At 36.6% G+C, this 21,670-nt stretch overlaps 3 protein-coding genes across 3 annotated transcripts; 1 reads left to right on the top strand and 2 right to left on the bottom strand.

Moving 5' to 3' along the window:
• Window positions 1–154: 154 nt before the first annotated feature.
• Window positions 155–2,472, top strand: LOC137725481 (small ribosomal subunit protein eS4). Its single transcript, XM_068464184.1, has 5 exons — window positions 155–282; window positions 780–857; window positions 972–1,152; window positions 1,318–1,415; window positions 1,840–2,472. The coding sequence occupies exons 1-5, from the start codon at window positions 280–282 to the stop codon at window positions 2,272–2,274; spliced, it is 795 nt and encodes a 264-aa protein (XP_068320285.1). The 5' UTR covers window positions 155–279; the 3' UTR covers window positions 2,275–2,472.
• Window positions 2,473–4,531: 2,059 nt separating this feature from the next.
• LOC137726095 (uncharacterized) lies at window positions 4,532–6,927 on the bottom strand. The gene is made up of 5 exons (XM_068464965.1): window positions 6,212–6,927; window positions 6,054–6,111; window positions 5,755–5,838; window positions 5,323–5,458; window positions 4,532–5,064 (listed from the first exon to the last, which is right to left on the bottom strand). Exons 1-5 carry the CDS (start codon window positions 6,837–6,839, stop codon window positions 4,792–4,794), a joined length of 1,179 nt encoding a protein of 392 aa, XP_068321066.1. The 5' UTR covers window positions 6,840–6,927; the 3' UTR covers window positions 4,532–4,791.
• Window positions 6,928–12,247: 5,320 nt separating this feature from the next.
• Window positions 12,248–16,972, bottom strand: LOC137726969 (uncharacterized). The gene is made up of 7 exons (XM_068465914.1): window positions 15,757–16,972; window positions 15,476–15,603; window positions 14,081–15,139; window positions 13,374–13,968; window positions 13,139–13,277; window positions 12,763–12,856; window positions 12,248–12,653 (listed from the first exon to the last, which is right to left on the bottom strand). The coding sequence occupies exons 1-7, from the start codon at window positions 16,915–16,917 to the stop codon at window positions 12,536–12,538; spliced, it is 3,294 nt and encodes a 1,097-aa protein (XP_068322015.1). The 5' UTR covers window positions 16,918–16,972; the 3' UTR covers window positions 12,248–12,535.
• Between the last annotated feature and the right edge of the window lie 4,698 nt (window positions 16,973–21,670).

Genomic DNA, 21,670 nt, shown 5'->3' with positions numbered 1-21,670 from the left:
AATATAATCCCAACCGGGCCTAACCTAAAAGATAAAAAAGAAGTAGAGATTTGAAGCCCAAAAGTCGGCCCATTTTTGAGCCCTAAAGCGGGAGCTCATTAGGGTTTCGTGAACAAACAGGAGGGGGTATATAGAGCTGCGACTGCGAGAGTTTGTAGCTTCCACAGATCACAGAGAGCGGGAGCGGCTTCGGACTTCGGACTTCGGACTTCGGACTCGGGAGCAGCGAAGGAGTGGCGGCGGAGGTCTGTGGAGTTCACCTGAAATCAATCTAACGACATGGTTGGTATTTCATTTTTCTCTGACATCTTTCCGTGGATTTACTTTGAATTTTTCTACTGTTCGTTTCTCTTTGATTTACGCGGTTTCTGCAACACGTTTGATGCAACAATAAATTTTACAACTTGTGTAATGTATCTCCATTGGATATGGATTGAATCAATCTTTTGAACCTAGTTCTGCTGCTGCTGCTTGTTTTTAGCTGATTTTTTTTTCTGCTTGAAACTTTATGGGTCATTGTTTATTTTTTTTACAAGAGTTAATGGATAATTGTTAAATTCGGTTCTTCGGAGTGAAAAATCTTTAATTTTTAGACGTTGTAATCTAATTTTTTTGGATGTCGTAACATGTATTTTAACCACTGTTTTTGCTCGTTATCGATATGGCCGTAATTGTATTGTTGGATCATCGTATCAATTGCTAATTCTTTGATTGGTACGCGTTATTGTTACAATGTTGAAGTGGGGTTGTTTTTAATTTTTAATTTTTGGGTGCAACAGGCTCGTGGTTTGAAGAAACATTTGAAGAGGCTCAATGCCCCCAAGCATTGGATGCTCGACAAACTTGGCGGTGCATTTGTAAGTTAAAATTCTCTTTGCAAGTGTTCATTTTGATCTGAATTGGTGCAATGGTTGGTATTTGACGCGGTAATTGACTAATTTAAAATATGGTGCGTTTCTTATGTTGTTTAGGCTCCCAAGCCTTCGTCTGGACCTCACAAATCCAGGGAGTGCCTGCCATTGGTTATCATCTTGCGTAACCGATTGAAGTATGCTCTGACATACCGTGAGGTTATTTCCATTCTGATGCAACGACATGTTCTCGTTGATGGGAAAGTGAGGACAGATAAGACATATCCTTCTGGTTTCATGGGTATGCACAACACTCTTCTTTGATATATTGCTACTTCAATGGGGTCTTAACCGGTATTCATGTTGTTATATCAACAATGCAATATTTATTTGAACAATCCTTTTCATCTATGACTTGTTTGTCTCGAAATGAACGATTTGTGAGCATTGTTATTTGCTTTTTCAGATGTTGTTTCAATCCCCAAGACAAATGAGAACTTCCGTCTCCTTTATGACACCAAGGGTCGGTTCCGTCTCCACTCCATCAGGGATGAAGAAGCAAAGGTCATTTCTTTCAATCCTCGTGCATTTGTCACATGGTGGTTTCTATAGTTCAATTAACATTGCTTTTCTGAATTGATAGTCCTTAGATATGAATAAATTATTACGCTGTACAAGGTAATTCAGCACCTAAACATCTTGTTCTTCATAGAATTAATTAATCTAAGCATACATGCTAATAATACCATGTCCCCTGCTTTAATTTTTTTCTTGATGAAAATATATGGAACCATTTAATGTTCGCTGGCTGAAGAAATGTTCTCGATGTGGATGACTGCCTAATTTAATTGCCAGTTTAAGTTTGTATATACACTCAATGTCAACAAATATTGAAAGTTATGCTTTAATATAATACATGCTTCCAGATTTTTTATGTTTTAAAATTCATGTGTTAATGTGCTGATATTTGATTCTGTGTCTCTTGCAGTTTAAACTCTGCAAGGTCCGCTCTGTGCAGTTTGGACAGAAAGGCATTCCATATATTAACACCTATGATGGGCGAACAATCCGGTACCCAGACCCTCTCATCAAGGCAAATGACACCATTAAGTTGGACTTGGAGACCAACAAGATCACTGACTTCATCAAGTTTGATGTCGGCAATGTGGTCATGGTGACCGGAGGAAGGAACAGAGGGCGTGTTGGAGTAATCAAGAACAGGGAGAAGCACAAGGGAAGCTTTGAGACTATCCACGTCCAGGATGCCAGCGGTCATGAGTTTGCAACCCGGTTGGGCAATGTGTTCACAATTGGCAAGGGGACCAAGCCATGGATAAGCCTTCCTAAGGGTAAGGGTATTAAGCTTACCATTATTGAAGAGGCCAAGAAGAGAGCAGCAGCGCAAGCCACAGCCACTGCTTAAAGAGTCGCGTCGAAAACAAGCTTTAAACTTAATTGACAATTTTCAACTATGTTTTTGTAGTGGTTTACCTATTAGCTTTGGATATTATGCTGCAAATTTTGTTTTGTTTGTCTCTACCCTTTCGCATCTTGATACAGATAACTTTAATTGTTGCACACATTATGCTTATGTTATTTTGAAGTAATTTTTGTTTGGTCACTTGGGTTGTGTCTGAATTTAGTCATAAACTTTCATAACGAATCGAATTTAGTCATAAACTTTCATAACATTTAATATGACGCTGACTACAAAACCAAATTGTAGTTGAGCTACTTTCTACCCAAGATCTTCTCATTGCGTTCAAAGGAATGCTTAATCCCTCTACAACCGCCTAGAATTCGTGAACAAATGACATTATCCGCTTATCCAATTTGTGTTCTACTCCAGCTTTCCTAACTACTAAGCTTTCCAGGTTCGCTACTCTAGTTGAACTCGGGTTTCATCACTGCTGTAACAGCCGACATATTCTAAATCACACTAGTGTACATGCGTTGGATCCTCGAGTGATATCTATGTATTGAACATGCAGTAGTGTAGGCGGTAGTGTTACAGGTATTAAAACTCAAGTTGTTTGATTTCTGTATATGAGCATCACACTCGCTCGAAGTATCGTGAAAGGACAAGGGGTGATGAACGTGCATTTTATTATGATTTATGAGTTGTATAAATTGGGAGTCTTGCACAAGGATTACCTCTTCAAAAGAGTGTATTGAGATTACCACTCCAAAAACATAGCTAGAGTTTACGTGTTTTCTTTATGCATTCGAGTTCAACTTCCTTGTAGTTTCGATTAGAGTTTGATTCCTCGTATTTTAGAGTAGTTTAGGTAGACATCGATTGAATAAAAAGACACATACTTGAAAAGATGGCCACAGGATAAAGTTATGTTCTGTAATTTCAGGGAAACTATTTGTATTTGGGAAGCAGATTCTTCAAGAGAAAAAGGTAACGAGTAGAGAAGCAGGGAACCCTATGTTGTTGCCTTGTTGGTGTGAGTTTTGGGAATTTCAACCGAACTTTAGGTCCACCCAAGTCCATGGTTTTCGATTCCCATCGGACATCGAATGCCACTTTACCTGTGATTCACAGCTGCAAATATTTACAGCCATAAATTAACTGCCATCATAACATATGTGCATCCATATGCAATGTTCTGCACAAAGACAACAGAAACATGAAAAGTAGAAAAGTATATCACTCGGCACATGGAGAAGATGCTTAAAGAGTACCAAGGATTGAAAAGACATTAAAGAAAGAATGTCGCTCGAGTGTGTCAATTCTCCTTTACGTTGTTTAGATTAACAATAACGCTAGCTACATTCTTATTTTGCAGTGTTGCACGATGATCTAATTAATCTGTTTATTTACTAAGCCATTCTTAAAAGTTTATATGTGCAAAATATTGATTAATCGTCATCTATTAGTTATCAAGTAAATAAACAGTCTATTATTTTCACTTAAACATTGAAATTTTAACTATGTTAATGTTAATAGACTTCTAATTTGGTTGATTTTTGTATATGGTTGATATGTAAAGAGTGACTTAAAAATTAGACGATTTCAATCATAAAAAAACATAGCATGACAAAAAGAAGAGCCGAGAAGAAAAAATTAAAATATTCGAGCGAGAAAATTCTTAGCATCTCCTTTAAACTAGGTTAGAATATCAAGTCAAAACCTTAATTTTGTGAAAACATATACAGATAAGTATCCCAAAAGGTCAGAATCTAGAAAAAAGAACATAAATAATTAAAAAAATATAAGAACTAAGAGCATGGTGGTTTTTTTATTTTTTATTTTTTGGTAAAAGGGCATGGTGATTGTGCTTGTGCACGTAGGCAGCTTTCATATCTCTGAGGGAAGAACTGACAATACTTATGCACTTTAAGTGGAAAGATAGGATTAGATAGATGGATAAATCATGGTCCTGGATATGGTAAGGACTGGGCCAAACAGTCCTACCTGCACGGATTATTCCTCACAATCGTGTCAAAAGCAAAGCAAATAATAGCGGTGGAGGTGGTGGTGGCGGCCATCCACAACCATTGAAAGCTATTTCATCCCATAGCCATATACTTAGCCATTGCCCTTGGCTGCCAGCACATACAGCTTATCATCCACGATATGCCCCTATTTCATCTCACAAGCCCACTTAAGCTCCTACTAAAAGTTCTTCTTTGGACATGATGACGTTAAAAACTGAACTGTTGATAAGTTGTTGATAACGTTGGTAGATAAAATTGGCGTTCATAATTAACGTCAATTTATATTATCGGTACAAAATTCATCATTTAACAAAAAACAAACGTCATGTACAGAGAATTTCTACGTAATATGATACACACAACAACCGTATTACAAACTACAAAGCAAATATCTAGAGTTAATTAGAGAATATGCTTATTTGGATCCTCCTAGCTATTCCATGCCATCTAAGCAAACATAAGTGTGTTTCCAACTTTCCATGTATTATTGTGATCAAATCATGGGTGATGATGGTGAAGGGATGCAGTGGAGGTGTCTTGGGCAGGTGATCAAGTGGTCATTGGTGAGGCCAGCTGCTTGCATGAAGAAGTGAATTACAGTGGGACCAACATGCCTAAAACCCCTTCTAACCATGTCTTTGCTGATGGCCTCTGACTTGGAGTTCTTAACAGGAATCTTGTGGCATGACTTGTATTGGGTACATATTGGCTTGTGATTCACAAATCCCCACAAGTAATTGTCAAATGATCCCATTTCCCTCTTTACCTGTAAAATTGGTGTAAACAGTAGAAGTTGATTAAGACATCATATTTACATCGAAAATTTCTTATTCACATTCTTTTTAACTTTATATAACGACGAATAAATAAAGTGATTTTCTTACTTTCATTATCACTTTTACATTCATTACTTTATCAAATGGTTAGAAAAAAGAGAGGTTCAAGCTGTTGAGCGCAAAAGAGAAAAAGAGAAATGCAAAAATCAGTTCCCGACTTATAAATATGAATAATGTATTAAATATACCTCAAGAATTCTCTTAGCATTGTCAACAAGTCCTCGAACAAGGCTAATATCTATGCCAGAATCAGCACTCACTGATGTTATTCTTTTTTCACTAAATTTAGCCACAACATCTGCATCAAACCCTGAAAAAGCCTCCCTGTATAAAGAAAAACTTATGATTAGTTAAGATTACAAACATGGCAAGTCTTTAATAATCCGAACTACTAGGTAGTCCAGTTTTATATCTATTAAATTGGAAAATAAATAAAAATAGTATTTTCTCAGTTAAATCATCCGTACTACTGAGTAGTCTAGACTATTTAAGAAAAGTTGTACACACAGAGTAGCTATTGTTAAGACTTCAATACAAGGTTTTATCACAAAATGTCTCAAGTATATTATTAATATATCTAGAACTTGAAAAGAGTAATGGAATTTTGGAATCACACCCACCTCAATGCTTCCCTTTTCCTTAGGACTGAAGTCCAATCCGATCCCACTTGAGCACCAGTTAATAGTAGCAATTCAAGCAACATACTGTAAATATGAGCAAGCAAAGTTAGCTGTTTAGCTCCAAGGGGACTGTGTTCAAATAAAACTGGTTACAATTTTTAATAAAAAATAAACTTGGGGAATTCAATCATATTTTGAATTAGAATATTATGACTGGTTCTATTTGTACATATTTTCCATAGCTGCAAACGTGTATGTGTGTTAGAGAGAGAGAGAGAGAGAGAGAGAGAGAGATTTACTTGTCATCATGGACAGGAACTCCCCATTCTTCATCATGGTAAGCAACATATATTGGGTCTGCAAGCAAACACGTTTTTCAACTTTTTGTTAACTTGATAACTTCAACAATTTGTCTATAGAAATTTAAACTTCAAGTACTTCTGCTAAGTTTTCGTACCTGACTTGGGGGTGATGAAACTGCATCTCCTTTGCTCTTGACCGAAATCATTTGTAGCTGAAGAATCAAGAGGAACAACTTTCCCTTCATACTTGGCAGACTTTGCTCTTCCATAATGCGCAATTCGCATCTTTCGCTGTTCTTGCATTGTTGCTACTTGCTCCCTCCTTGCTGCCGCTATGCTTCCTGGTGCCTCTACTATCAAAGACGACACATTCTTCAAAACACTTTCGGCAGAAGGTGCAACACCACTAGATTTCTTCGACTTCTTCACCGAACTTGTCGATTTGGTTGAGCAACGAGGCGTCACTACAACCTTCTCAGCACTAGAATTCAGCTCATTGGGATCTTTACCTCGCTTAAACGCAGGCTGTCGAGGTGAAGGCAACTTGGGAGAGATAGGAGGAGAAAGTGAGGCCTTAGTTTCCTTAGTTTTATTAGTTGGAAGTGGTGAAGGAAGAGGAATTGGAACATTAGTTTCTTGGGAGCTTTTTTTAGGAGACTTTTTTTGTTCCAAGGTGGGAAATTGATTGCCGGTTGGCTGGAGAACCGGACGCCGGTTGATTAGTTTCCCTGACGTTGCAGAGACACTAGCACTTCGTTGCAATTTTGGTTTCGCGGAACACATTATTTATGATCTTAGGAAGATTAACAATGAAGGGTTTGATGATGATGAAGGTGAAGAAGTTAAGTAGGGTTTAGGGGATGAAGTGGGAGGATTTTATAGAAAAAAGTGGGGACAATGAGCAGGTTTTGGGTAAGTTGTAACATGGGTGGGTTAGGGTATGCCATAAATAACCCTATTGCCCCATTGTGATGGTGAAAGTGACAACCTCCTAACCGAGTGAAGGGATTATAATTGTAAATTTGGTGAAGCAAAAGAAGGGGTGTGTGGGGAGGGGATAGCGGTGCCACTGCCAGCCTTCTCAGGGACCCTTTTTTTATTTCCTTCCCCACACTTTTGTGCCTTTACTGCTCAGACTCCATGCGTCCTCAATCCCAAGTTGGAGAGTGCGGTACATGAGAGTAACCAATCATTGTCTCTCTTTTGAGCTGGCTGAAAAGATTATATGCTAAACACACTTGAACCAATGCCTAGCTTGACTAAGATATCAGCTGTAACTAAAAGAGATTAATGACACATTTACTAATATGTAATCAGATCGAGAGGAATTGAATTAAGGAATAGTTGGATTGGGGAGGAATATTCATAATCGGATTTTTATGAAAGTTGTTTACTAAACTGTTTGGAATCAGGAATGATGATAATTTCATAAAAGCTATTGACAAAATACCCTTTATTGGGAATTAAAACCAGTATTTTTACTAAACTGCCTATGTTCTAAATAAATTAATTTATCTGTTATGTAATATCTTTAATTTCCATAACAACATATACTTATAAATTATAGAAACTTTCTACTTCTTTATAAAATAATCCATACTTTTTTTGCTCATTTTCCACCTCTTTAAAACTTGATTATTTTCCTTAAAAAACAACCTATTTCGTTGCAAACTCGCTATGCAATTAAGCCTTTCTCCAAACTGCTATAAATACATCCTAGGCAGACTTTAATTTTTCTAACTATTTTGGAACTGTGTGGGGTATAATGGGTAAAAATTAAGGAAAACTAATGAAAAGGGCATGAAAACTTTGAGTTTTAACGATAATGACAAAATAAAGGGTAAAGTGAATAGTACCAGGATTGACTTTTTAGCGTAAAAATGTGGTTTTTCGCTAAAGTGAACAATATTGTGGGCTTTTCGTTAAAACTCCTTAAAAATTAAGCATTCCTTATTGCCCCCACTCTTGGAATTGAACTCTCACCTCCCACCAAGGAATAATTCCTCCAAAACGAGGAATTGGATTTTATTTTTTATGTGGGCCCCGCACAGTCTTGATTCCTTTATGCCTTAGTAAGTACAAGAAGAATTCGTAATCAGAACCAGACTCCTTATTTTCATTTCGATTGCGGGTGCGTAAATAGTCATCTGTACTTGAGAGATCGTCTCCTTTCTCAATATGGCTTGTATCAAAATAGTCACAGGTATATGAAAGCATTTTGTTATGTAATTTTTCTTTTTCTTTTAATACAAGCAAGATAAAAAAATCGGGTTAAAGTTTATTATATGTTTAAGTGCATCTCTCATCACTAAAATGTATTTCTTTCGATAGATTAGAAATTATATATGCATTTTCTCTTTTGATGCAAGCAATACTAGAAAATGAGAGTTCAGACACACAATCATAAATGCAAGTTAAATTCTCCTAACCACGTGAATACGTGCCCCTTATATCAACAAAATGTATTAGAATCCACCAGCACTTCCAAATCTGAGTGATTGAAACAGTAAATTAATTATATGATCAAGGAGTTAAGCTAGGAGGACCTGCTCCACTTGGGGAGGATAAATGGCCACGAAATAGTTTAATTAGTAACTATCAACTGTGTCTAATTAAAAGATTGGATGGAAACGTGACTGAATGAAATAATTGTATGCATATGGTCACTTTGAAGAAGCTTTATTATGTCATGAGCAGTTGAATCTGTAGCCTGAAGTGAAGGGGTTCCCAACATGAATGTCATCTGCAGTTGAACTTGCAGTATGAACCCTAAACCATGCCCCATCAAAGTCTCTTATGTCAATCCATCACATATAAATTTTTGGAGAATTTTTCAAAGTGAAAACTTGTGCGACAAAGAATTTTCGAGAAGCAGCAACCTTATAATATTAATAAAAGTAAGGAGGGATGTCACACCATATGTCAAAAAAGTCATCTTTTACATAATCTTTAATTATTCATCTCGTAAACTTTTAATTATATACCATATTTTCAATGAAACTATTTTCCTGCTTTGATGGAGCGAATGTAAATCTAGAAATTTTCAATGGCATGGTTTACCAGATGTTGATAGATCTATTAATATTATATTTCTCTAAAATAATTAAATTATATAGACTCTTCAACCACAATCACAACAAGATAACAAGCCATGTGTTTGAGTACCTCTAATGATAGAGATTTGTAAGTCGACAAAAATGAGGCCAACAGACATAGTGTTATGCACTTTTCTTGAGTCACCTCTTTGTCCTATTATTAAGATAGAAAGCGTCAATACATCGTTATTTTATCTTTCTTTGAGATCATACTATTTTCATATCAAATTAATATGTTGTGAGACTAGAGAGATGTAACTTGACGGCATCAGAATATCAATGTACAATACTTAGTATCAATCAGTCTTTTCTTAGTAGTAGGTTACAATCATAAAGGAGTCTTATTAGCTATTCCCATCACCAATTTGTCGTGAAAAAAGGTTGGTTTTGGGCATGAAATGGTGCCAGTGTTTTATAAGGGTGAATGGAAATTGCAAATGCAAGGCAATATTCTAGGAAAGCGAAATAAAGCACTCACTAAGACAAACGTCGGGTCGTTTTATTGTCCTTCGTAGCAATAGCTGGATGGCCTTCTATTTTTTGAAAATGACGTGGAATACATTGAGACATTTTCCAAACACGATTGGATCATGATAATGTGATGGGATCTTCCTTGTTGTCTTTGAGAGAGCAAAATCAAACCAAAAATGCATTATTGCTGGTACCAAAAATCAAATGCTGAAGTTGTCTTACCCTATCAAATAGTTAGGGTTTAGAGACATGTTGTCACGAGGACATTGCAGAAGGTAACCCCATCTTTGATTGGATTGGACATATAACACACACACACACACACAAAGACCCTTTATGCAAAGAGATTCCTATTTTTTTTCTTTCAAAAAATGGGGATTAGGTGTGGGATCTACTTCACATCGAACTTTAACGATCCAAACCATCTATTTTGTAAGTCTCGATTCATAGATCATCCTAGCAAAAATTCAATTCAATCCGAAACCATTTGCCTATTTAATTATCAAGAAAAAATTTCATTATTTCTTATATAACAAAGTATTCTTTAATTATGTCTTAAACATTTCCAATTTGGCTAATATTTTGTAAGGATGATCTATGAGGTGCAACTTGAAATATAGACAATTCAGATCGTTAAAATTCAATGTGATGTGGACCCTACGACTAATCGCCATTTTTATAAAAAAAAAAAGAATCTCTTACCTTAAAGGTTTATGCATACATACATATATATATATTTATTTATTTATATGCCTTTCTAGTTCTGTGTACGTGGGGGATAGTAGTGTGTATATATCCTCAATGATATTTTGGACACCTTTAACTTGCTTGGAGGGAAAGAGAGCTAGCTATCCAATATATGATTCAATGTATATGCACGTGAATATTTGCCAAACCTAGCAATTACAAAACCATTTGATATTCTTTTTAACATGTTCTGAGTGTTGCACCTAGTAAAAATAAGAGATGCCAAGGACAATCCCAGTGCCCACGTGATTGATTGTCAGTTATTCATACATGCGTAATTGACCTATGTGCGTACGTGATTTCAAAATGTATTAACGGCTATCAGCCGTCGATACGAGCTTAAACAAACATTCTTAGCATAATATTTAATGATTATGCCCTCTACAAAGGGGGGAGGGGTGGAGGAGTGGCTAAGCCTCACACTGGACTAGCCATAATGATGTGATTCAAATTCGTCTGTGACGAGAATGGCGAAAATTAAACCTGAAACCTTTTATTTACAAATGAAGAAGAATATCACTAGATCTGTAGTACTAAGTGGTAGATCATCGTCACTTGATCACTCTTGGTTATTACTATAGCAGGCAGGATTGTCCAGATATTACAAAGAAATTTTGGGGTCAAAGGATATTTGGGTGATGGCTTAAATTCAAGGCATAAATTATATTTTCTGGAGCCTAATAAGAAGGAAAAAAATGTGGAACAAGAAAATAAAATAATAACTTTTAATAAAATAATAATAATAATAATGTAGGGCTGCCCTGAGTGATGAGTTGTTAGGAGGCAATCTTAATAACAACTGAAAAGAAAGGGTGTTGGTTGTCGACGTTGTCGACGTTGTTGCTGGGCTGCTGGCATCTCCCAGTCCCAGGGGGGCAGCATTCTGTTTAGATGGGAACCATGTATGAAAGTTTAAAACAAATTAAAATTAAATTATGAATACTAAGATAACATACGAGTGCTGAGAAAACGTCCAACAAACTTGGTTACGTCCAAGTTTGCAGTTCGATTGTTCTAATAATTTAGATTGGTATAGTGAGATGACACAATGGCTAGTTGTAATTCAAATGATTTGAACTCTCAAAAGGAGTATTTATCAAATATAGCCAAAAATCAACCCTTGTGTGGGGGTAAATTTCTCCTTACCTTCTAAGCTTTTTAGTTTATCTGTCTACATCTTAAATGCTTACCAATTACAATGCATCACATAATATTTTAAGGGCTTATTTCTTTCATAGTTGTAGGTTTTTTATTGCAGAATTTGAACTTGTGATCTCTTTTGACATTGAGAAGAGAAATACCACTAAAATAATATCTATTAGTTTCATAACTGCGTGTTAATTTAGGCGTTTTTCGAATTTTACAGCCATCAATGATTCGAGACAACACTGATAGGCTCATAGCTGCACTATTATCTGAAGCACCCTAGAGCTTCAAAATGGTTATTGTACACATGTTAAAAGGTTAAAGAGAATACAAAATATAAAGCATATATACTATATTGTTTGATTGCTATGTACACGAAGTCCCCCAACAAGATCCTATGATTTGATATTCTGTTTGTTTCTGCAGCGAAAACTGTTTAACAACCCTTCATATCACAATCCTGCACTAGACAGTAAAAATTACACCAACTTTTTTCTTTGGCTAGATAAATAAGGTTAAAGCAGGAATTATTGGCTTTTCTGATACTGATTTGAAATACATTTTGAAAATTACACCAACCTTTGACTTATGGTTTCTTACCCAACAAGCAACATCACCTGTTGCAACTACGAAAATATTTGGGTGCAATAGTCATCCTGCTAGATTGTGCTGCTGATTCACGTGTTTTAACATGGGTGAACGACAATATAGATTTGATATGCTGCAAGCATGTTTCCAAAAAGAGGCACCTTTTCTCAAATTGTATATAGCAAGATGAATAACAAACAATAGAGCTTGTTAGTTGTGGGTCTCTCCTAAAAAAACATACACACAATAGTATATGTGGGAAAAGAGAAACCAAGTATGATTTCCCGTGATGATTTTTGATATGTAAGTAAATAGGCAAAGATGAACAAAATTAGCTTCCTCTTCCGATGTTGGATGCTTCACTATGGTGAATTGTTCGAAAGAAAGACGGTCCTCTGAAGCAAGAACTCGTTCACCTGGCGCCGGTAGAGTCTAGTAATCCATCTGTGCCTTCACGACATCCACGATTGGAGCTCGACAGATTGGGCATTTTCCGCTGTTCCATTGCAACTCATGAGCACACTTGAGACAGGTGCACATGTGGCCACACCTGGAAAATTCAGAAATGGCAGCTCACAAGATGAGTACTACAGCCAACAAAGAATTGAAATGAAAAGATCCATTTTCACATGAGAAGCCTTGCTTGGATAGCAAGTTACCTGTAAAAAAGTGAGTCGACTTTCACTTCATGGCAAATGCAACAATTTCCTTTCTTTGGTAATCCATTTGCCGACCTCTTCCTCTCCGCTTGACCTGTAACATACAGAATAGTGTACTGTCAAGAAACTGATTGAAAATAAGGAGTAATGCAGAAACTATGCAGCCACTCGCAGTTTTATTCTTGCTATAGCTTTGAAAGAGTACTTAAAACTGTCCTAAAAGACCAAAATAAATATTAAAAGTCAAAACAAGTATAAGAGCAAGGATGTTTTTAGATACCTTTTCAGTGGATGCATTTGTGCAATTTATGGTATTCATTTTAAATTGATCTGAGGCCCTAAATTAAGAGAAACATACAAGAAGTACATCACAAACCTGAATGAACTTCCTGCTTCAGGGATTGCTGCATTACCAGTTGCATGTCTACACAGCTCTTTATTACTTTTCGTAGCTCCGACATCTCACGATAGAGTTGCTCCATCTGCCCTCTCATGTCATATATGAATTCCATTTCCTGCAAGTTCGGCAGAGTTAACTTAGATTCTATACCAACCAGTAACTTAAGAACTCAAAGTTAATGTAACTGCAGAGGGGAAAAAGTTAAACTCACAATTGAAGGATGATTTGAGGGGGAAGAGAAGTCGTGATGATTTTGATGGTATGATGGAGATGGTGATGGTGAACCTTGCCGACTGTTTGGATAGTAAGAATGAGATGGAAAATGTCGGGGTGGAGATGTAGAAGCAGCACGACCAAAATTATCCCCCACTTCAATATCTTGATAGCTCCACGATGTCATATGAGATGGCGATGGCTGCAATGATGTGCAATGGTAAAAATCATCACTCGCTTCTTGATATTGAGCACTGATTAGACTCCTTTCTTCTCCTCCTTTATCGTCATCACCTTCCTCATCATCATCTTCTTCCTCATCATCTTCTTCTGTCATGTTCTGATCTTCTTGGTGTTCTTGTTCTTGCACTTGTTGTTCTTCTTGACTGCGTGCCGGCTGCAATTCTTGTTGTTGTTGATTTTGGTGATGCTTTTGTAAGAAAGACACCAATAGATTTGTCCTGTCGTGGTTAATGTCATTGTCTTCTCCTTCTTGACTGCCATCTGGTTGCGCTTGTATTTCTAAGCGAGATACCATCAACCTGTCTATTCTGTCTCGGAAATCACTAGCAAGAAAATTTGATACTGTACTTCTGCATAGATCAATGTGAAATTCATATGAGTATAACATAGACATGTGGTTGTCCAATTATGGAAGTTTACAACTGAACCAAAACAAGAAAAGTAGAAGCAATGCTGCTGTACCTTTCGATAAGTTGGCGTATCTCTCCCTTGCCTGAGTTGGAGTTAAGCATCTCTTGGTACCATGCCTTCCTCAGGTCTTCCCAGTAGCTACGTGGGCGAGAAATCTCATTGATCCAGTCATAAGTATAATCTCCATAGTACTGGTAATCATCCTCTAGTTGTTCTTCTATCTCATTCTCATCCCAACCAACCAAGGATGTGGTTGCCTCTGCGGTTTCTTGCACATCAAGATTTCTAGCCTCCGAACTTGTTCCTTGCCAGATAACTTCTGAACCTGGGTTAGCTTCTTCATGAAGATATTCACTAGTATGAGGCAAGTTGTTTATGGCCTCTGAACTTGTTCCTTGCAAGGTGACTTCTGAGCTTGGGCTGGCTTCTTCGTGAAGATCTTCACTAGCATGAGGCGAGGTTTTTCTAGCCATTGGACTTGTTCCTTGCAAGATGACTTCTAAACTTGGGCTCGATTCTTCACGAAGATCTTCACTACCATGAGGCAAGGTACTCCTAGCCATTGGACTTGTTCCCTGCAAGGTGGCTTTTAAACTCGGGCTGGCTTCTTCACGAAGATCTTCGCTAGCATGAGGCGTGGTGTTCCTAGCCATTGGACTCGATCCTTGAGAGGTGACTTTCGAACTCAGGCTGGCTTCATCACGAAGATCTTCACTATCAGCTAACAAATTGTTTGTAGCCACTGAACTTGTTCCTTCCGAGGTGATTTTTGAGCTTGGGCTAGCTTCCTCACAAAGATCTTTACTAGCTTGCGTTGAGGTGTTTGTAGCCACTGAGCTTGTTTCTTGACAAGTGACTTTTGAACTCATGCTAAATACTTCACGAAGATCATTACTAGCACACGGCAATGGAGTCTGCACCCGTGTTGCATTCTTCTGCTCAGTTATATCAATGTTACAACTAGGAGTGTTTTCGCTAGGCATGTTGGAGGTGGAGGAGTTTTGTGCATGTACACTGGTGTCCTTGACGACCTCCCTTTGAGGCATTTTTGTGCTAGCTGCATCACTCTGAGCTGTCGAGGCCTGCTCGAAACAAGCGCTGAATTTCTCCCTGAAATTAAATGATCTAAATGTTAACATCCTTTTTCCGATCACACACAGTACTTTAATGGTTCGTTTGGTGCCTAGGATTGAATTGGACTAGATAATTCACTATATTCAAGGTAATCCAATAAAACAATCTTCAGCACCAAACGAACCTAAATATTTAAGATTGATGTAACCTCATATTTTTCAGGAAAAAGTTATGACAGCTGAAATATTTTAAATTCTTTCCAATTTTGTGCAATTATTAAGCTCTTTTTAATACAAACAATCTATAGAAACATTACAACAACAACCAGAACTAGCTTATAGCTTGGCATGTTTCGATGAAGAATTTTATTACCTGAGATGCATGATGGCAGAGCCTTGTGGCAATTTGTTCACTTGAGATGTTGCTGGTTTCCGGCGTGGTACTTCTTGACCTACTGCCCCTGCCATGCCGCGTTGCAGCAGTTTAAGCCGTAACATTGACTGCAAAACAAGCATAATAAGCAAAGTGAATATGTAGATGCATTGGAATTTGCATAACAAGGAAGAAAATGGTTACATATTTCAGACAACGTAAATTAAGAACTAAGCTTGTTTAAGAAAATTTGAGTTCAAATGATTGAATAATTAACGCACTTGAATTCGCCCTTTGTGTGAAAATCTTGAAACTGCTCTGCGGTCTACAAGTGTGTCAAGCTCCCTATGCCGGTCACCCTCCAATTGCATAAGCAAATCCGCAAATGCCTGCCTGCCTCTGATCATCCTCGGCGAACTTAAAACCTGAGAGAACCCTTTGTGCAGCTGCTCTGTCTGATCAACCCCGAAAGACCTCTCACGATCGCGCTCTCTAGACGGAGATGCATTGGCACAGGACTGCTGATCATGATCATTATCATCGCTTGGAGATGATAATGGACAGTGTGCTGTCATTGTCAACCGTTTAATGATATCCACAACACGAACCTTCTCTCTTTCTCTTTCCTTTGCATCTAAATTACTCCGGGCATCACTTGCGGCGCTTTCGTCAGAATGTGTGTCCTCAACGGAATCCTCAGCAACCAGGCCGGTGTCATACTTTTCATCAACACAAACAGAGTCCCCTGCTTCAGACTCTCTTGATAATTGCTTTTCGAAAACGGGTTGATTCGAAGCAACATACTCATTGAAAGCACTGGATTCATTGAAAGTATCAAAAATGTTCTCATTCTCATTGAAACTCAATCCAGAGTTGGACCTGCTCGTCTCTGTGCCGCCATTGGAACTCATCTTGAAACTGTTTGATAGGTTCAGCCTCTTCTCCCATATTTGAACCAGCGAAGAAGCTCCAACTCCCCGATTGGAAATATCCGCCAAGCTATCTGTCCTTGAAAGAGTCCCTTCCTTCATTGATGTCGATGTCCTTGTTGATGAAGGGGCGGAACTAGGCACTGACATAAGCTCTGGCTCCTGGCTCTGTCTCTCCACTATTGCCATTGCTTCTTTCCCTCCTTGTCTCTCAGCCCATCGATCAAGAACCCGAGACTGCCTTGGGCTCATTGTCGAAGAACCATCATCTCTTTCGACATTCTCTATGTTTTGGTCTTGGGAGTTGTTGCTTTCCTTGTCATTAGAGGCAGAGGTTGATGAGACAGAAATGCAGGTGGTGAGGTGATTCCTCACCAAGCTATTCAAATTCTTCTGAAAAGCAGCCTGCGTGGCCCTAGCATTGCTTTCTCTGCACCTGTCTCGCCGATTGTGATCCCTTAACACGCACCCAAAAGGCGCGGTGGAGGCCATTTCAACTTGTGATGACGCCATCTCAGAATTCAAATGGTCTGATGCAATTACTGTAATTAAATAAAACTACAGAATTTTCAGAGGAGCCTGAAATCCAAACCAAAAGGAAGAAATTAAAGAACCCATATCGAAATTCGACGGGTGGGGAGATTGAAAACAAAGAATCCAACCTCACAAGAAAAATCTTGTATGTGAAGAGAGGAAGAAAATGGAAGATCCCCAAAGAGTCTGAGAGAGCAAAGAAACAAGCCACTAATTTTCCACGAGAACAGGAGAGCTTTTTTAGGAACAAAGCAATTTGTCATCCGCTAGTATAATACCTCATTCCTTGCAACTTTTGCCTATTTTTGGACAAGCTTTTTGTAGCAACCACCAATGCACAGACAGATAACACAGAGTTGGCCTATTGCTGTTAAAAAAAAAAAAATTAAAAGCTAAAACATTTGAGATTTTGTGTGTATTTTTTTGCGGGTTTGCATTGGATGTACCTAAATATGAAGGATTGGGGAATCAAAGTATGAGATTCTAGGAAGCTATATGTGAAAACAGAGGATGAAAAACAGAGGATGGAAACAGAGGAGGCCAGAATTGCACTAATAAAACAGTGAGACAATTTGGTGAGGAAAAGTAGGGATTGAATAAGAGAGAGAGAGAGAGAGAGAGAGAGAGAGAGAGAGAGAGAGAGAGAGAGAGCGAGATGTTGGTTTTAAGTTCGTTGGGAATGTAGGGTCATATGGTTGTTTCCTTTATTGCTCAGTCGGTCTGTCTTATTTTTCCTACCCATATTAACAGAAAAGAATGATTAGATTTAATTCAATTTAGGATACATGACTGAGATTAAAATTTAGTAATTTGAAAAATAAGGAGGTAATTGAAAACACTCAATGCGTGTCCTTATTAGTCGTAACAGCGATCCATTGGAGTCAATGGTTATAAATATTTGGTTGTAACATATAAACACACTAGCCTTTGATAGCAGTCAATGGTTTTACTTAATTCCACCTTTGAATTTTGTTTGCTTCACCGTCAATGCCATTTTTGGAGCTCATTGTTCAACGCCCCATCCAATTTTTACCGTTGGTTTTGAATTTTCTTACCTTTTTAGGTTGGATTTTGTGACATTTCTAGGCTTCTAGCATGTCCAATGCAATATTCTAACACAAAATATTACTACGTATGTTGTGGTCTATTTTATTAAAGAGAGAGAGAGAAAGTGCGAGAGAGGCGTAGAATGGCTTGAGGAATTCTGTATATATGATTCCTCATTTTTAGTGTTTTTATTTATAATAAACTAAATAGAATTTATTGCCATGCAAGTAATACAATCACTAGCCTCTCCGCACGAGCTCATGCTCATGTGAGATACATTTTTGCATCATGGGTGCTACGCGCCCCAAAGATGTGCTGTTTTAGATCTTTTTATATTTCTTAAGTGGTTATTTTATAAATTGTGGGTGTGTGTCCATCATAACAATTTCTTATCATTTTCAATCATCTAACTTAGTCTTTTTGCACCCACCCATTATACAAAAAAAAAAAAAATGAAATTTATAAATTGCACACTAACCATTCCACTTTTTTTTTTTTGCTTGTTGTTTATTATGGTGTCATTTTTTTTTTTTGGCTGGTAGAGTTTGATTTCATGAATTGATCTATGCTTGGTCATTATTATCATTTTGGTAATTACCGATTAACAAAAAAAATTACGTTAATCAGTGTAGCTAGAATTCTCTTATATCCATTAGTATCGTTTTACCCCTATATATTGTACAAGAAGAAAATCAAGAGTTAGGTTCCTTAAAATCAAGAGTTGGGTTCCTTACTCAATAAGGGATTAAAAATGGTGGATTTCATTTTCGTTTACTATGATAATGGTGTTATCATCACGCATGCCATATTGGCATATTAGCAGCATATAGTCCATCCAATTTGCACAGAGGTGAGTAATCTCTCATACAATTTTTACTATTTTTCCTTTAAAACAACAACGAAGATAAAATGGGAAAATAGAAATATTTAAAAAATTGGAAAATATGACATGTAATTTCATTTCTAAATACACGATGATAACATTTAATGTCCTTAAATCAAAATTTTCAAATTCATAAGGTTTCAGTCAATGTTATAAACTAGTTAGGGATGAACTCCTAATATATGAAACAAAGCAAACTATATATGGACAATATGTACATATGTAAACATATTGTCTCCGTGTGAAATCAAAGTCATGCTTGCCACCCATTTGCTAGCACTTGTTGCTTTAGATTTTCATGGTTAATATGCAAGCAATGATGATAAAATAAGAAGTCTAATTGATTAAGATAGGAATAATGCACTATAATGCACAATCCCAAATATAAAGGTTTTAAGCAATTTAACCTAAATACCTTTAACTTTGACAATTTTCCCATAGCAATACTTTTAGAATACTGAAAGATAAATAATTTGTTAAGTTTTAGGTAACAAATTGTAATCATGTTTACAAAATTAAATAGTATGAAATGTTACCTTAATCTTGTACTTCAACCTTTGTACTTTGACACACCCTGACCTGGAAGGTCTATCTGGACTTCGAATTGAGCTGTGTTGGTCGGCACCGGAAGGTGACGAAACCATAAAGTGTAGTGATGTGAAAAATGTGAATAAATTTAAAACCTAAAATTGCCTGAATGAAAGAGTGTGTTTGTGAGCGGGAATGAATTCATTCCGCACGTGATGTCAGAGTATAAGTAAAGTACATAAGAGTAGCTTGAGAATTATATCATTAAAGGCAACCTCCTATACCAAGATTTGCCAAGAATCCTTGTCAGTATGAAAACTCAGCTACTAAAACCTGGAGGGGTGAAAAACAAAGGTGGATGGGCCTAAAAATAAAGTTTTGTAAAAATCTTTTAATGTAATAACCCCTCGCCGTAAAACAAATATAGTTTCCAAAATATACATACTACGTATAGTATGAAAATATTTACCGTAGCCTGCAATATCTTAAGAATTCAATACGTCACAATATTTCGTAAATAAACATCTAACGTCCGTAAATCACATAATCTTGCATAAACAAACATATCATATCGAGTGCTCATTGACATATGTTGACACACGAGTTCATGCAAAGATATTCTAACATGCAGAGATGTGCTCACACCCAATCCTGTTCATGTCAGAATATCTTTGTATGAACTCATGTGTCAACATATGTTGATGAGCACTCGATATGATATGTTTATTTATGCAAGATTATGTGATTTTTAGATGTTAAATGTTTATTTACGAAATATTGTGATGTGTTGAATTCTTAAGTTATTGCAGGCTACGATAAGTATTTTCATACTATATGTAGTATGTATATTTTATTTTTAGGCTCACTCATCTTTGTTTTTCGCCCCTTCAGGTTTTAGTAGCTGAGTTTTCATATCGACGAGGATTCTTGGCAAATCTTGGTATAGGAGGTTACCTTTGATGATATAATTCTCAATCTACTATGATGTACTTTACTTATACTCTGACATCACGTGTGAAATGAGTTCATTCCCGCTTACAAGCGCACTCTTTCATTTAGGCAATTTTAGGTTTTAAATTTATTCACATTTTCCACATCACTACACCTTATAGCTTCGTCACCTTTCGGTGTCGGCCATCACAACTCGATTCGGAATCCAGGTGGACCTTCCGGGTCGGGGTGGGGTGTGTGAACTTTGAGACAGATGTGATGCTTGTAAAATTGACAAAAAATGCAATTTTATTTCTATTTAAAAATTGAATGCAATTTGAATTTATAGCATACTTCCATATGAAAATAAGAGAAGAGTTACTATATTTAGAAAAGTTGTTTGGTCACTATTAATCATTTTCCTGCACCCATAATTTTTTTAAAATTTTAAAATTTGAGATAATTAATTTGTAGAATGATATAGAGAGTGCCATTAAAAATAAATAAGTAAGAAATGGTGTTGTACCTACTTTGTTAGATTTTATTCCAAATACGTATTATGTGAGGAGTTGTTGAAGGTTTTAATTCTTCTACAATCTTTTTCATGCGCCACCTATATATTAAAGATATATATATATATATATATATATATATATATATAAAATGTTAGATTTCTTGTAACAAATTTAATAAAGAATTTAGAATACATACTGCTCATGCTTCTTCTTTTTCCACTCTTTGAGAATCAATTGGCTTAAATCAATAATTTTTACTCCGATTGATATCTCCCAACCAGGTGTAAAAATAGAGACATGTTTGTTTGGGATCTTATCAATAGGTAGTTCATTCTTCATTTTTTTGTGGGTATTCTTGTAAATATCCTCAGAATGAAAACAATCTGAAATATTGAAACTCACAATCTGAAAAAATTTAAAAAATACACAATGAAGATTTCAAAGGAAGAAGTTAAAAAAACCCAAATGAAACTAAACCTGGGAATTCATACAATTACATATTATGCTTACATGGAAATGTGTAAAATGAGTACAACCATGCAGGGAAAGGAAGTGATAACCCACCAATCTCATATGACTTTGCTTCCGTCACCATGCTTCTAGTATCCAATTAATGACAGCGTGCATGCTAAACATTAAAGGAGATGGGGATTGAGCTTATATCATTTACAAACACAAAATAAAAAATATCGAAGAAATAGAACAACTTAGAGAAGTGAAGAAGACAGAGCAAAAAAATTAGGGTATAGGATTCGCCCACATAATTGAAGGAGATGGAGAGTACATATAATAATACTGTAGCTGAAACAGAAAAAATGGGAATGTACAT

Source organism: Pyrus communis, chromosome 2 (assembly GCF_963583255.1).
Source record: "Pyrus communis chromosome 2, drPyrComm1.1, whole genome shotgun sequence".
In the NCBI taxonomy this organism is placed as follows: domain Eukaryota; kingdom Viridiplantae; phylum Streptophyta; class Magnoliopsida; order Rosales; family Rosaceae; genus Pyrus; species Pyrus communis.
The sequence above is the reverse complement of the archived record's forward strand: the minus strand, read 5'-3'. Positions and strand labels throughout refer to the sequence as shown.

Bases quoted from the DNA above. Each gene is read 5' to 3' on its own strand.
- LOC137725481 (XM_068464184.1), top strand. The intron at 858-971 runs GTAAGTTAAAAT...TATGTTGTTTAG, and splicing joins ACAAACTTGGCGGTGCATTT to GCTCCCAAGCCTTCGTCTGG. The intron at 1,416-1,839 runs GTCATTTCTTTC...TGTCTCTTGCAG, and splicing joins TCAGGGATGAAGAAGCAAAG to TTTAAACTCTGCAAGGTCCG.
- LOC137726095 (XM_068464965.1), bottom strand. From the start codon at position 6,839: ATGTGTTCCGCGAAACCAAAATTGCAACGAAGTGCTAGTGTCTCTGCA. The intron at 5,839-6,053 runs GTAAATCTCTCT...TCATATTTACAG, and splicing joins GTTCCTGTCCATGATGACAA to TATGTTGCTTGAATTGCTAC. The intron at 5,065-5,322 runs GTATATTTAATA...CCAATTTTACAG, and splicing joins ATGCTAAGAGAATTCTTGAG to GTAAAGAGGGAAATGGGATC.
- LOC137726969 (XM_068465914.1), bottom strand. From the start codon at position 16,917: ATGGCGTCATCACAAGTTGAAATGGCCTCCACCGCGCCTTTTGGGTGC. The intron at 13,969-14,080 runs GTACAGCAGCAT...TGATCTATGCAG, and splicing joins ATACGCCAACTTATCGAAAG to AAGTACAGTATCAAATTTTC. The intron at 13,278-13,373 runs GTGAGTTTAACT...CCGAACTTGCAG, and splicing joins CCTCAAATCATCCTTCAATT to GAAATGGAATTCATATATGA.